Raw genomic sequence first — 16,485 nt, 5'->3', positions numbered from 1 at the left:
TAAGATTTAGAATCCCTGCAGTGTGGAAACAGGCCATTCGACCCAACAAATCCCCACCAAACCTCTGAAGAGTAACCCACTCAGACCCATTTCCCTCTCATTAATGCATGTAACACTATGGGCAATTTAGGAGGTCCTTAACTCCAGGAACTGGGAAGGAAAGAGGTTGAAATAGCTCCACAGAGGCCGGTTTCCCATCATTATTTAGGCATGCATAGTATTTAACACCAGCATCCAAGGAGCAGGAGAATCGATGTTTCAGGCATGAGCCCTCCTACCTGAAGATGCTGCCTGACCTGCTGCGCTTTTCCAGCAACACATTTTCAGCTCTGATCTCCAGTCCTCACTTTCTCCTAGTATTTAACACTGGTCTGGATTCCTCAGAGCTAGCTCTCACAGTGAGCAGGACCTCTGACACTCCTGATATTTTTTTTTCAATATTGTTAGAATCAGAATCCCTACTGTGAGGGAACACCCCTTTCGGCCCAGCCAGTCCAGACACTGACCCTCCCAACAGCATCCCACCCGGACCCACTCCTCTACATTTGCCCTGACTCATGCGCCTTAACCTACTCATCCCTGAGCACTATGGGGCAATTTAGCTCAGCCAATTCACCTAACCTGCACATCTTCAGAGCGTGGGTGGGATGAAACTAGAGCACCCAGAGGAAACCCGCACAGACCTGGGGAGAATGTGCAAACTCCACACAGACAGTTGCCTGAGGCTGGAATTGAACCTGGGACCTTGGTGCTGTGAGGCAGCAGTGCTAACCACTGAGTTGTTTAGAGTTCAAACAATTTGCCCAAGAATGGTATGATAATTATTTAAATTATAAAAACTGTTCTGAGCATAATGAAAAAAGCAGGACTTTGGTATTAGGGAATGACAGTGATTGGAAAAGCTGCTGCAGACACAATGAGCTGGACTGTGACACCACGTGACCCTGTGAAGGGCGGGTCCAATGTGACCGGATGTGGGTTTCCCCGTGACGTCATATCCGTTTTACGACGGTGGATCTTACCGTACGGCGGAGGTCATCCAGGAGACGCCGAGCGTCTGTGGGCCCGGGGTTTCCCGCCGTCTCCTCCGCCAGGCTCCGCTCTCCGGCCTGGACATGTTCCGCCAGGCCGCGAGGCTCAGGCCGTGTGTCCGCCTGAAGCCCAGCTCCCGGCCCGAGCGCCGGCCGCCCATTGCGGGGCTGGGGCTCGGCCTCCGCCTGGGCTCTCCTCCTCCTCCACCACCGTGCCGCTGGGCCTCCCTCCCCGCCTGCGGGAAGCAGGGCCCCGGGCCCCAGCGCTTCCTGCTGCCCAGGGACGGGTTACCGGTCACGGCCACAGCCAGGAGATGGTACAGCCTCCCCCCACATCAACTGGTGAGCAGCGCTGTGGGGGATAGGGAGAGACAGAACAGGAGCTTCTTGTCCTTAACAAGGACAAGTATCTTCAGTTACCCTGGAGCACTGAGGGTGGGCAGCGCTTTGATTCCAGCTCCTGGGGCTTTTCCTGTCCCATCTGCAGCCGTTATGTTCTCCAAAGTGCCAAGCTCTGGGTTCCAGACCCAGAAAATGACAACGCCAATTACCACTCCGGTGCAGAGGACTGAGGGGCTGCTGCAGTGCTGTCTTTAGGATGAGATGCTGCAACTGAGTCCCCCGCCTCCCCTTGGATAGATGTTAAAAAGATTAGATTAGATTACAGTGTGGAAACAGGCCCTTCGGCCCAACAAGTCCACACCGACCCACCGAAGCGCAACCCACCCATACCCCTACATTTACCCCTTACCTAACGCTACGGGCAATTTATCATGGCCAATTCACCTGACCTGCACATCTTTGGACTGTGGGAGGAAACCCACGCAGACACGGGGAGAATGTGCAAACTCCACACAGACAGTCGCCTGAGGTGGGAATTGAACCCAGGTCTCAGGCGCTGTGAGGCAGCAGTGCTAGCCACCGTGCCGCCCACAAAAGTTCTGTGTTTGGTGGCCATTACCCTGGAGTGGTTGCCTAGCGCATGTGTAGTTTCCTCTGTGATGAGCAGAAGGTTGTGTGGCTTTGTGGTATTGGTGGAGATGCTGAGGGTTCAGGACAGGGGATGGTGAATGGAGTTAGACAATAAGTGTAAAGTAATAATGTCAGCAGTGGATTGAGCTGGTGCTGACTGGGTATGTGTGACTGTCCCTGTGTGGTGGCAAGGGTTGGAGTATTTTAAGAAGAACATATGAATTATTTCTGGTGCCCTTGATGAATGTTTATTTGTAAAATTGCTTTCACAGCTGTTTTCTCAGTTATCATTGATATTTGTGAAAGTTTGCTGTATACAAATTGGCTGCCACTATTCTGACAACCATAACTTTCAAAGGTAGTTGTTAGCTGTAAAGATGCTTGAAAACTACTGCATAAATGTTTGGGTAGGTTTCTGCTATTCTGAAGTTCACACTATTTTGAGGTGTTGGGTGACCTGTACATTTGGTTTGGTTTCTGGTAAAACAAGTTCTGTGTATTGGAGTTATTACCTTGTACACTACAGTGGATTCTGGAAGATATCTAGAAGACCCCTGGCTTGCAATCATAATTTCTGATGCAAATGCCCCCAAAGTTATCAAATCATCTGGGATAGAAGTAGAATTTATATTTTTGTTGGAATCTAAGATAGTCATGCTCGTCAATTTTTTCATTTCTACTGTAATTTTTTTTGTCGTGGCAATTAAATTTAGACTAAAATCCAAATAATGGCCTTCATTAAAATAATATTTTCCCAAAGATGCTCTTTAATCAGTTATAGAAGTGTTGTGTAACTCGTCATTGTTTTATTTATAGGTGACATTACCTGCTCTGTCACCCACAATGCAAATGGGAACTATAGCCCGGTGGGAGAAGAAGGAAGGTGATAAAATTAACGAGGGAGATTTAATAGCTGAGGTATGTATAGTTAACACTGTTTTGTCAATGTGCAATAAGAAACTGTTAATAAGTGTACATAAAACATTGGAATGAAAATATAGGATGCACGGTTAATAAGTTTGCAGATGACACCAACATTGGTATAGTGGACAGTGAAAAAGGTTATCTAAGATTACAAAGAGATCTTATTCAACTGGGTCAATGGGATGCAGAGTGGTAGATAAAGTTTAATGTGAGATATTGTATTTCAGTAATACAAGCAAGGTCAGGACTCATACAATTAATTGTAGAGCCCTGGGTAGTATTGTAGAACAGAGATCTAGGTGTTCAGGTACTTGAAATTTGTGTTGCAGATAGATAAGGTGGTTAAGGTGTTTAGCACGCTTGCCTTCATTGCTCAAACCTTTTGAGTATTGGGGTTGGCATGTCGTGTTGAGGGTTTTGCAGGACATTGGTGATACCTTCTCTGGAGTATTGTGAGCAGTTCTAGTAGCCTTGTTTTAGGAAGGATATTATTAAACTGGAGGGAGTTCAGAAAATATTTACCAGGGTGTTGCTGTGGGAATAGAAGGTTTGAGGTAAAAGTAAACTGGAAAGGTAGCTTTTTTTTCATTGGAGCATAGGAGATTGAGGGTTGACCTTATTGAGGTTTAAAAAAAAATTCATGAGGGACATAGATAAGATGAATGAAAAGGCTAGAAGAGTTCAAAGCCAAGGGGTATATTTTTAGGATGAGAGGAGAAAGAGTTAAAAAGGATACGAGGGATAATTTTTTTACAAAGTATTTTGTGTGGAATGAATTTCCAGCAAAAGTGGTGGAGTTACAGTTACAATGATAAGACATTTGGATATGTTGAATAAAAGGAAATGTTTGGAGGGATATGGGCCAAGTGCAGGTAGCTAGGGCGAGATTTTAGTTTTGGATTATGTTTGGTGTGGACTGGTTGGACCAGGGGGTGTGTTTCAATGCAGTAGAACTATATGACTTACCTCTCGTTCACTTCTTTTAGTGGTGCTGACCCTTTGGTCATTGTTTTGTATGTCAGACTTTGCTGAGTACAAATGGACTGTTGCCTTCACTTGAATGATGATTGCAACTCTCGTTCATTATCCATGAAGTATTCTCAGATATCATGAGGCTTGGAAGATGTCACACCAATGCCAATTTGTTCTTTTGAATAAAAGCTGAAAGTTATTTTTAATTCAACAGCTTGCCTAAGTTTCTGTTGACATTGCATAACCAGGATTAAGATATTGTCAGTAATGTATTTGTATAATAAGGAATAGTACATGTGCTTAAAAATTGTTTTCTTGTATTTTTGATGTAATAGTGTCTACAGTCATAATAAAAGGTCAATAGATGTTATTCTGGTGACTGTCATTAATTCATTATTAGGGACATACCTATTTTCTATAGGTGAGAATAAATAAAGCTGCCTTTATAAATCAAAGAGTAAAACATAAATGATCCACCTGGATTAAGATGACCATTCACATACAACATTCTCATATACAATCATTTTAAAAATATTGGGTGAAACAAGCTCCTATTAGAGTTTAAAATGTCAGCAACCTATTAAATTAACAAATAAAGCGTCCACTCCTTGTCACTCATGGTCTTTCAGAATGTAGTAGTAGACAGCCCAAATGTTTATGGACAATTTCAAGCAGTGCCTATAACCATGTAAAGTTTGGAGCTATTACGGATTTTAAAATCCATGGTCAGATTGATGCCAACAAGTATTAATAGGCTTCTGGGCATGGGAGTCAACAGCTTCCTATAGAAAGGCTAGTGTACACCAGCTGGCTTAGGGAAATCTTAAGGAAAGATGTCTGTAGTTGATTTTGAACATAATGTGACGTTGTTTCTCCTAACAATTGTGTTCCGGTTTTCTTTCTATATTAAAATATATCCGTATTTTCTCAAAAGGTGGAAACTGACAAAGCAACTGTAGGCTTTGAGAGTTTGGAAGAATGTTATATGGCAAAAATCCTAATGCCAGCTGGAACACGAGATGTGGCACTTGGTACGATCATCTGCATCACAGTTGACAAGTGAGCATGAGGATAATTCTAAATAACGTTTCATCCTTGTGTCAGTACGTGGTTTCTTGAATCCTTTCGTGCAATTTTTCTTTGTTCAATAGAATATTCTTCATATGCCAGGTTCAAATCCACATGCATTGGTTACAGTTCAGATGTATGTTTACTGCTTTAAATAAATGGTAAATCCTAGATAGTCTAAGGAACAAATATTTAAAGGCTTCTAGTCTCCTCACTTTCGGCTTCTCACTGTTTGAAAGGATCTTGGTCTCCGCTAAATACAGAAGTTGTTAGGAACTTCACAGGGACAGTCCTACATAATTCCCCTTGGCTTATTTGCTCAGGAAGAGCTGACTGTTCTATCTTGCATTTAATAACACAGTTGAAACTAGAAGCATGACGTATGAGGACTTGTGCACTCAGGGCATTATACAATTCTATTGTATCGTTCTCAAGAATCTTCATTGTTTCTGTTCTGTGAAGCACCTTGCAGCATTTTATTATTTTAAAAGTTGTCAAAATATAGATGTTGCTCTAATGATGGCAATGTGTCCCCATTATATACAAACTAATTTATTGACTATGATCCAATTGCATGGTATTGTGTTGATGTGACACGATGCCTGCTTCAAAACTGCAAAGCAAAAGTTAAATATTAAACACAGCAAGCTGTTCCTACAAATAGGAGTGTAGTTAAAGAATGTTGTCATTGAGATTGTTCAATCAAGCTTATCAGAATTGAGAATAAAACTGGCATTTTTTGAGATAATATTTGCGTCTCTATTAGCATAAGTAAACAGCAAGTTTACTCCATTTTAAACAGTTGACAAGGTGATTACACTTATAACTAGAGCATATTAAAAGCCAAAATTGAATTGAACGATAATATAGAAGCTGCACAAAACAAAGTTTGACTGTTATGGGTACCTCAAACTCCTAACTGATCCAGTACCTTGTGCATTAGGAACATCTGAAATGAGGATATGTGATTTTATGAACATGTACAATTTACAAATTTGATCATCTGATTTGTTCTATTTTACTACATCATTAAATCCATAAAATTATTCTTAAAAATGCTTTTAACTTTAGAGTGGCTGCAGTAACGTTCATTTTGTGGTCCAGTATACTGTGCACTTTCTATTCTTAAACATCCTAATAAGAAAAATCAAAAGCTGAATTTCATGCTGGGTCAACTAATCTCATTTATAGCAGTCATTGTGTGCTACAGTTAACTTCACTGCAAACTGAGAAGCAGAACATTAGAGCTGGGTTTCCTGTTCCAAAAAATTAAGCTGCGACACATTGACTAGATAATGTAGAAGTGTCTTTTGGGTGAGAGAGGTTTGGATATAAATCTTTGTCATAACTTCAGCTGGGTGTTGGGAAAATCAAAGCCATCCACCACAAATTACAAATTGTCCCAACTTCATTACCACGTCAGTACAGACATTTCCTTGGTTTGAAGTTGGATCCTAAAGATTGTGCTTACACATGCAGTGCACCCTCAGTATTACAGGCACTGTCAACCTGGATTTGGTGCTAAGTCTTGGACAGGATTTTGAGTCCACAACCTTGTCATTTGGATAACACTGTTTCACTGAGCCCAGGTTGAAAGCCCAAACATGTATATTGCGTATTGGAAATTGCTTTGATGCTTGGGATCTGCTTGTTTGCCCTGAGTTGAAGGAAAATTTCCAAGAAGTTTATTTTCTTAAATTGGCCAATTGTGGTTTATTTTGAAGCTTTTTCCATGTTGTCATATGATGGCAAAAGGATGAGTTGTAAGAAGCTATACCGTTCTGAATAGGCTGGGCTTGATTGGTCACATATGGCCATATGTCTTTTAATTCTGGTGACACTGTTTAAGTCATACTGCTAGTAAATTACAACTCAAAGTGTAAACATCTTTTCTTGTCACTTGTTGTTTAGACCTGAGGATATTGAAGCTTTTAAGGATTACACTCCAGAGGCGGCGGCGGCAGCTTCTGGCCCACCACCTCCAGCAGCTGCTGCACCCCCTTCCACACCCTCCGCTCCACCCAAAGCTCCAGGCAGTTCTTATCCTCCCCACATGAAGGTGAGCAAAACGAAAATGGAAATGAGTAGTTCTTCATTTTTTTTTATTCTGACATGAGATGTAGGTATCACTGGCAATTCTGGCATTTGTTCCCATTGCTAATTGCCTTTGACCTGATTTCAAGGACCGTTAAAATTGGGTCTGGAGTCACATGCTAGACCAAGTGAAGATGAAAGGATGTTAATGGACCAGGTGTTTGTTATGACCGTTAGCAATTGTTGCCATTAAATTAGCATTTTTAAACTTCCAGATTTTATGAATTCAGATTTTGCCATCTGCCATGGTGGAATTTGAACCAATGTCCACTAGCCCCATCCTGGAATTGAAACAAAAACTAAGTTTCCTTTCTCTACAGAAAACCGTTATCTTAAATCTCTTACCCCTGACTACTTCAGCTTGACTCCAACACAAATGTGAGGAGCTCATGGACGACTTTGGTATTAAGATTGAAACTATTTGATCAGCTACTTCTGCTTTTCATTCCCTCGTCCACCTAACCAAACTTTAAGATTTCCTGTTGTCCTGATTTGCCCAAGATTTCTGAACGTGCAACTTCCTCTCTTTCATATCATCTTGTGCTCTTTCCAAGCTTATCTTACCTCTAGACTGGCTTCCTCTTAGACTGCTGATCACCAGCTTTTTCTTTCTGGATCTGACTTTAGTTGATAGTGTGAGTGGAACTCTAATATTGTTTTGGTGTCTCCCAAAAACATCCCTTCCCCCTCCATCCTTGCAAACTACTGTTCTGTCTTCATTATACCCCTCTGTTCCAAAGTCATTGAACATGTTGTCATCTCTTGAATGATCTGTTTGAATCCATTAATTCACGTTCCTGTCCCTTTCACAACACCAAAACTGGTCTTTCCCAAAGTCTCAAATTGCATTCCTTCCAACTGTGTTCATAGTAAACTACTCCTCCTTGTAACTATCTACCTTTCTGATATGATTGTTCACACCATCCTCCTCTTCAGGCTACTTAGGCCAATGCATGCAATCTGGGACCCCTGGTGTCCCCCAAGCATCTATCCCTAGCCCCTTCAGTTTACAAGGATGTTGCCAGGGTTGGAGGATTTGAGCTATAGGGAGAGGTTGAATAGTCTGGGGCTGTTTTCCCTGGAGTGTCGGAGGCTGAAGGGTAACCTTATGGAGGCTTATAAAATCATAAGGGGCGTGGATAGGGTAAACAGAAAAGGTATTTTCCCTAGGATGGGGGAGTCCAGAACTAGAGGGCGTAGGTTTAGGGTGAGGGGAAAGATATAAAAGAGAACTAAGAGGCAAATTTTCACGCAGAGGATGATGCATGTGTGGAATGGACTGCCAGAGGAAGTGGTGGAGACTAGTACATTTGCAACATGTAAAAGGCATCTGGATGGGTATATGAATAGGAAGGGTTTGGAGTAATATGGGCTGGGTGCTGGCAGGTGGGACGAGATTTGGTTGGGATATTGATTGGCATGGACAAGTTGGACTGAAGGGTCTGTTTCTGTGTTGTACATCTCTATGACTATCTCTTGATTTTTTTTGCACAAAGTAAATGATCCAATTGCTTATCTAACATTCAGTACTAGGTGAGCAGGAACATTCCACCAAATAAATAGTTGAAAGGCTGAGGACATCTCAGGTGCTATTCTGTATGCACCAATTGTGTCCCCCTTCCTGGCAACTACCCGAGACTGAACTGGTGCAATGTTATAGTCATTTCTAACCCGAAAATGAACTCTTGTCCACATTTCATGCTATATCTGGGATTACCTATTTCCGAATTGTTATCTGGTTTCTATCTGTACTCATCTGCTGAAACCCTTATTCGCTCCTTTGTTATCTTGAAACTTGAATATTCTAATGCACTTCTGGTTGGTTTCCCATGTTGTGCATCCTTACAAACATAGTTTTCAGCTAAAAGTCTGCTGTCATTGTCCTTACATACACCAAGCCCTGTCCGCCCATTGTTCCTCTGCTGGTTTGATGTTTAGCAGCATCTCAATTTCTGAAATTTTCGTTCTTGTTTTCAGATCATTTTAAAATGTGACCCATCCTGTCACTGCAAGCTCCTCCAGCTTCAAAGCCTTCAGATATCTGAACTCCTCTTATTCTTTACAGTGAAAATCTTAATTACTTCATCAGCCTCAGCTGCTAAAGCCATAATCTTTGACATTGTCTCCACGAACTACTGTGTCTCCTGCTTTGAGATGCTCTATGTAACGTACATCTTCAACCAGACTTTTGCTCATCTGTAAAACCTCCTAATGTAGACTGCTGTCAAATTTTATTTCAGAAAACTCCTGTGAAGTATTGTATTAAAGAAACTTGCTGTTTTTTTTCTTATTGAAGGTTGATGTGTTTGTTGTAGCTCCAAAACAATGGAAAACATTCAACTCTTGTATGTTAATTGTCTAGATTTTAACATTTTTGGAGCAAATGGGTCTATTTGGAACCCTGTTGAAATGGGAATAGTACCTAAGGGAACAGTGGTGTACATTTTGATGTGTAATTTTCTTGATCTATCCTGTCCCTACTTTGGCAGAGTGTATTCTGACTGAATTGAATGCGGCATAATAAGTAAAGGAAACAATATCTGGCAAGTTTCAGATCCATAAACGTATAATTTTAAAATTCTAGTTTTATTCTCTATAGCTTTTTCAATCACATGACCCCACCCCCCAGATGTTGTGACTTCCAATTTCATTTGACCTTTTCCAGTCAGTTTACAAAATGCCTTGATAAATTTGATCTGTGCAACACGCCTTTATCTTAAACCACAAGTCAAAATGTTCAGCTTTATGGTGATTGTAACGCCAAAATACACTATCTTTTTGCAGATTGCCCTACCTGCTCTTTCTCCAACAATGACAGTTGGTACTATTCAACGATGGGAGAAGAAGGTGGGCGAAAAGTTGCGTGAAGGTGACCTTATAGCTGAGATTGAAACAGATAAAGCAACAATAGGTATGTGTTGGCTTGAGGGAAACAATACAACGCTGTACACTGAGCAGCATTTTAAAAGCAGTAAATGTGGGCAAGGGGTTTGTGGGGACCTGAACTCTAGCATTTTTCACTTTAGCCTAAAGTAGTTGCAGGCATTATACTGTACGATTTTGGAGAAGGTTTGTAGCTCAGCTACAACTCGCTGATCTGGCAGGTTTGTTTTCAGACGTTTTGTCACCATGCTAAGTAACATCATCAGTGAGTCTCCGGTGAAGAGCTGGTGTTCTGTCCCACTTTCTATTTGTGTGTCTTGGTCTCTTACACACATCGATTTGGATCCCATTTATCAATCTCTTGAGAAAAAGAACTGGAAATGATATTACCCGCTGTAAGAGATCAAGACACACAGAGAAAGCGGGACAGAACACCGGCGCTTCACTGGAGGCTCACTGATGATGTTACCTAGCGTGGTGATGAAACATTTGAAAACAAGCCTGCCAGCTCAGTGAGCAAACTTGCAACTTGAACGTTACACTGTCACCATAGCAGGGAGATTATAGTTGTTGTCTTGGCCAATTGGGATGGCTTTGTGTAGGGTAACTCTTGATGTTAGGCAAATTTGTAATGTGACATTGTGGTCATTGACTCTTGGGATTATTTTGTGAAAATGTTGAAACCTTTCCGAATTTGTGTGCAAAATGAGCAGCACGTAAGAAAAAATATGATAATTTAATTCTGTGTTTCCAGAGGGGAGATTTTACAGATTTTTATTAGTCAGGAAGGAAGTTAGGAAGCCCTTTACCAATTGATCAAATAGTGTGACACATAATAGAAACAGCCAACAGGAATACAAAATTTATGAAAGTATTAATTATAAATTATCTATTGCATCTCTTAGGTTTTGAAATAATGGAAGAAGGTTATTTAGCCAAGATTCTGGTAGCTGAGGGTACCCGTGATGTTCCTCTTGGGACAACACTGTGCATCATTGTAGAGAAGGAATCAGACATTTCAGCATTTGCCGATTATGTGGAAACTGGAGTTGCTGATACTAAGCCTCAACCTTCTCCACCAACTCCGGTAAGAAACTATATCATGTCAACAAATCTGCAGAAAAATACACATGGAGCTTCAAATCTTTTCAATAAAACAACGGTTTTCTCTCTCCCATCATGTGGAATGTCCATTCGTCATTTGGCAGTTGCAATATTTTGACTTAATGAGTGCTTGAATTATAATTTGTTTCTAACTTCTGAAATTTATTGCAGCCTGCCTCTGTTGTGCAACAGCCTGTGGCGGCACCCACTGTTTCTCCTCCAGTCAAGCCTAGAGATCCCAAAGGTCGAGTGTTTGCTAGTCCTTTGGCAAAGAAACTGGCAGCTGATAAGGGCATTGACCTCAGACAAGTTAAAGGTAAGTCGCATGAAAATTGAAATAGAGTTGGTTTGTTAACTGCATTGGGGTTGATATATCTATGTTCATGCCTAGGGGATCTCTTGTTGGCTTGATTCAGTCAGTAGGATTTTTGTCTAAAAATCTGAAGTTTGTGGATTCAGAACCACTCCTTTTCGTTTGACTTACGTTTTGGGGGTAGTATTGCGTTGTCAAAGGCTTCATCTTACAATAAAGTGTTAAGGTCAAACCTGCCCGTTCAGGAAAAAAAACATAAGAATTCTCCAGCATACTTCACAAGTGCAAGGGATCCTAGCATCTTGATTTGCAATCCTCAGCAAACACTGGCAAAAACAAATTCATTTCCTGTTTGTTTGTCTTTGCCGTGTGCAAAATCTCTGCTCTGTTCAGCTACACGGTGGCCACTGTCTGTCAAAGCAGTTAATTGTGTGTGAAGAAGCAGAAGCAGAGGCAGTGGCATAATAATAATGTCATGGATTAGTAAAAGTTGTTGTGGCAGATTTGCGATATATCTCAAGGCCATAAATGTATCTCTTTTAAAGCATTAAGATTTTGACAGAATCTTTTTCAAAATATACTGATCTGCCGTTACAGTATAATAATCTACTAACACTTGAGAATGAAATTGCCCTTGGAGAGTTATGCAAGTAAAACACCATTGAAATATATTGTCATGAATTTAACACCAAGGATGCATATAAACTTAGTCCTCCTTGAAAACGGCATTGATATGTTAAACCTTAAACCAGCTGAAGGGGGTAGCTGATAATAATTGATGTTTGTCTCTTAATTGTTGCATTTTCTTTACTTAGGTACTGGACCCGATGGTCAAATCAGGAAAAAAGATGTTGACTCATTTGTGCCCTCAAAGGTAGTCCCAGTAAGTTTGTTTAAGATAACTCTAAATAATTTAAATCTCCCACTTTTTCAGATCTGAGATTGTATAAACAGAATATTTTACAGGCTGCAGTAGTATTTCATTACATGCAGATTGCTCAGAGGACTTCTGACTTTTGAAACTATGCAGTTAAGTCTCTGAAAACTTTATAGTTCACTTTTCCATTGAAGAATGAAATTTCAAGGTGGAAATATTGTCGTAGTTCCAATAATTCTGAATCTAGAAAAATAAATATTTGCAAATTGGACTCCAGTTTTGAGAGTTCCTGATTTGTTTAGTTGAGACATGAGTAAGTCATTTCACTCCTTGCATCTGTTCTGCCATTTGATGAGATCATGAGATTAAAACTACTACAGCATTCTCTAATTCCAGTTCATTGCTTCAGCAAAGTGACGTTTACAGTACATTCACTTCCATCGTCCAAGTCATTAATGCGTATTGTAGCATGCTGGTAATATTTCTGGGCAAGTAATTCAGTAGCTTGGTCTAGTGTTCTGGACACAAACGCAAAGCCCACCACAACAGCCGGAAACTTAAGTTTGACTAATACAATAAATCTGGAATAAAATGGTAGCATAATTAATAATCATGAGCTACTGATTGTTGAAAGAAAATCTGAGTTGTTGCCTGGTCTTGAGATTCCAGACCTAAAACAATGTATTTGATACTTGACTGTCCTTTGAAATAAGCTGCTTGGTTTCATCAGTCTGCCTCAATAACACTTTAAATATGCCGACAGCACAGACACTGTAGCAGTTCAAGTAGGAGACTCAACACTACCTTCTTGAATATCATGTTCAGATCGTCACAAAGGTCTTCAGAATCTACTAATCCATTTTCTAGCACTTGTCATCGCAACTGCATATCTAAACACTTTTTAAATATTAAGAGGGTATCTGCCTCTACTACCCTTTAAAGTAAGGCAGTAACTTTCAGATTCCCATCATGTTCTGGGGGAAATGTTTTTCCCCACGTCCCTTCTAAACTTCCCGCCCCATTCCTTAAGTCTATGGATTCCCCAACAAGGGGATAAATTCCTTCCTGTCCACCCTATCGGTTTCCCTCATTACTTCGATGATGTCAGGGAAAACAATCCATATCTATTCAATCTCTGAACAGAACTAAAACTGTCCAGCCCAGGCAACACGCTGGTAAATCTCCTCTGCACCTCTCCAGTGCAATCACGTCCCTCCTTTCTTGCAAGTTCTAGGTATTAAAGGGTAGCTAGAAATCTTGACCTTGTCAGAAATTTACAGATCTGAAGGTCAAATGGTACAATGCTTGTATACTAAATACCATTGACACATTTTGCATGAAATTGCTCTGATGTGACAGGACATGATGTATAGTGAGCAAGTGTTGTACATAGAAATCATGAATGATTGGAAGAGGCAAAATGCCTATTAAGGAAAAACTTGTAAGCTCCTTTGTGATAGTGATATAAGCTTTCATTTGTTGAATTTTTAAGCAATCAATTCAAAGAGCATAGAATTAGTGTGACACATATTAAGAATAATTGTGTTGATTTTAGTTGCCTTCTATAATATGTCATGTCACATAACATAATTATCATTTGCCTTTTTGTTTTGTAGACTCCTGCTCCAACTGCTCCTGGGGTAGCACCTGTACCTACTGGAACATTTACAGATATTCCTATCTCCAATATACGAAAGGCAATATGCAATTAACAAAATTGCGACCGGTTAGATTGTTAAATGGAAACAACAAATGTATCTCACTGTATTTTCCATTTACTGACTCCTCTATTGTTTGCTATTAGGTTATAGCCCAACGTCTTATACAGTCCAAGCAGACTATCCCCCATTACTACTTATCTATAGATGTCAACATGGATAATATTCTGGAACTTCGAAAGCAGTTGAATGAGGTATGAGTGATTTTGTATGAATAGTTTTGAGATACAGTCCATTCAGTCACTTATTAGTATCTCCTAGCTGTAACACCTACCATTTTTATTTAAAAGAATGGGATGGAAGAGAGAATTGTGTCCTGCTCAGGTTAGTGCTGTCAAAAGGCTTCATTCCTTACCCTCACAATAATGTGGCTCTAATCAGATAGTCCATTTCCTGCCATTCTTTGATGCTGGGGCTCCCTTTTGATATTGTAAAACATTTTTTTTGTTTTTAAAATTGCATGAAGAAGAGAATTCTGCCAGTCAGTACATTTGGTCCTAACAAGTTACAGGCAGGGAGGACCTGCTGATTAGTGAAGGCTGTCCCTTGTAATGGTATTATGACTGCCCCACCTCTTCATTCCTTTCACCCATTAGTAGCTGTGTACTCTCTTAATAGATGTTTAAAAAAACCTAGATCAGTTTTTTTAATCCTTATCTACTGTTCTAATCTTGGCACCAATCTTTGTGTGTTCTGTACAGTAATATATTAAATATTGGGGAATATTAGACCATAAGACATGGAGCAGAATTAGACCAATCAGTCCATCGAGTCTACTCTGCCATTCGTGGCTGACGTGTTTCTCAATCCCATTCTTTCTTCCTTCCTGAAATACTTGATCTCCTTCCTAATCAAGAACCCATTGTCTTAATCCACTGTGTTAAATACTCAGTGACTTGGCTTCCACAGCCCTCTGCAGCAATGAGTTTCGTGGCTTCACCTTCGTGGCTGAAGAAATTCCTCCTGATCTCCAATCCAAAGGGTCATCCCTTCACTCTGAAACTGTGCCCTTGAGTTCTAGTATCTCCTCCTAGTGGAAACAACTCGCTCTATTTAGGCCTTTCAATATTTTCTACATTTCAATCAGATCTTCTCCATCTTTATAAACTCCCAATGACTACAGGCCCCGAGTCCTCAGCCGCTCCTTGTATGGCAAGCTCTTGTTCCAGGATTTGATCTTGTCAACCTCCTCTGGCGCCCCTTCAGTGCCAGGACTTTCTTCCTTAGAAACAGAGTCCAGAGTTCAAAATATGGTCTGACGAGAGCCTTATACAGCAGTACATCTCTTTTGTATTCTAGCCCTTTAACTTCCTAACTGCTAACTGAGCCTACATGTTAGCCTTAAGAGAATCCTAAGCTAGAATTCCCAAGTTCCTTGTGCTTCAGATTTTCAAAGCTCTTCCCCATTCAGAAAATATTTTATGCCTCTCCTCTTCCAACCAAAGTGCATAACTTCACACTTTCCCACATTATGTTTCATCTCCTGCTTCGCCCACCTTACTCCACTGTCCAAGTCTTTCTGCAGCCTCTCTGCAAACAGTCCAAACAGTGATTCCTGTGGAAATCTTCTAGCCACTAGCTGTCATCCTTAAGAAGACCCCTTATTCCCTACTCTCTGCCTTCTATTGGTCAACCAATTCTGTATCCATGCCATTTGCTCCTAAAACCACGGGCTCCTATTTTTCAGTCTCCTGTGTGGCATTTTGTCACAGGCCTTCTGGAATCCAAATAGGTCATGACCACTGGCTGTCCTTTGTCATTACCTTCCTCCAAAGAATTTGAACAGATTTGTCACGCATGACCTCCACTTGGTGAAGTTGTGTTGGCTCAGCTGAGTTTCACTATAAGTTTCAAAGTATTCTGCATTCTCATCCTCACTAACGGACCGTAAGAACTTATCAATGATAAGTGGGCGGCACAGTGGTTAGCACTGCTGCCTCACAGCGCCAGAGACCCGGGTTCAATTCCCGCCTCAGGCAACTGACTGAGTGGAGTTTGCATGTTCTCCCCGTATCTGCGTGGGTTTCCTCCCATAGTCCAAAAATGTGCAGGTTAGGTGAATTGGCCATGCTAAATTGCCCGTAGTGTTAGGTGAAGGGGTAAAGGTAGGGGAATGGGTCTGGGTGGGTTGCGCTGTGGACTTGTTGGGCCAAAGGGCCTGTTTCCACACTAAGTAATCTAATCTAATCTAAATGATAAGGTCAGGCTAACCGGCCAATCGGTTCCTGTCTTCTGCCTCCTTCTCCCACTGTCGTCACCTCCCTGCTTCATAAACAGGAATGTTATGCTGCCATTTTCAGATCCTCTGGGACCCTCCCTGACTCCAATGATACCTTTGAAGATCACACCAATGCCTCTACTATCTCCTCATCTATTTCACTCAGAACTCTGCAGTATAGTCCATATGGTCCATGTGATTTATCGACCTTGAGACGTTTCAACCTCCTCAGCACCTTTTCCTTAGTGATGGCCACTACACTCGCCTCTGTCTCCTTACTCTTTTGAAGTTCTGGTATTCTGCTGGTGTCT

General features: G+C 41.0%; 1 protein-coding gene across 2 annotated transcripts in view; it reads left to right on the top strand.

The window, feature by feature from the left end:
- The first annotated feature begins 1,012 nt into the window (after nucleotides 1-1,012).
- The window catches only part of dlat (dihydrolipoamide S-acetyltransferase (E2 component of pyruvate dehydrogenase complex)), a 26,462-nt gene continuing 10,989 nt past the window's right edge, over nucleotides 1,013-16,485 (top strand). The window contains exons 1-10 of one of the 2 annotated variants that reach the window (XM_072593234.1): nucleotides 1,013-1,373; nucleotides 2,820-2,921; nucleotides 4,834-4,958; nucleotides 6,879-7,026; nucleotides 9,846-9,972; nucleotides 10,850-11,031; nucleotides 11,220-11,364; nucleotides 12,177-12,235; nucleotides 13,855-13,935; nucleotides 14,043-14,150. In XM_072593234.1, the coding sequence (XP_072449335.1) occupies nucleotides 1,116-1,373; nucleotides 2,820-2,921; nucleotides 4,834-4,958; nucleotides 6,879-7,026; nucleotides 9,846-9,972; nucleotides 10,850-11,031; nucleotides 11,220-11,364; nucleotides 12,177-12,235; nucleotides 13,855-13,935; nucleotides 14,043-14,150 (1,335 nt within the window). In that variant the 5' untranslated portion in view covers nucleotides 1,013-1,115. Of the gene's footprint in view, nucleotides 1,374-2,819; nucleotides 2,922-4,833; nucleotides 4,959-6,878; nucleotides 7,027-9,845; nucleotides 9,973-10,849; nucleotides 11,032-11,219; nucleotides 11,365-12,176; nucleotides 12,245-13,854; nucleotides 13,936-14,042; nucleotides 14,151-16,485 lie in introns of both variants that reach the window. The other variant, XM_072593233.1, reaches the window with a different exon arrangement.

This window comes from Chiloscyllium punctatum, chromosome 23, assembly GCF_047496795.1.
Source record: "Chiloscyllium punctatum isolate Juve2018m chromosome 23, sChiPun1.3, whole genome shotgun sequence".
In the NCBI taxonomy this organism is placed as follows: Eukaryota; Metazoa; Chordata; class Chondrichthyes; order Orectolobiformes; family Hemiscylliidae; genus Chiloscyllium; species Chiloscyllium punctatum.
Note: the sequence above shows the minus strand (reverse complement) of the source record. Positions and strands in the feature narration are given on the sequence as shown.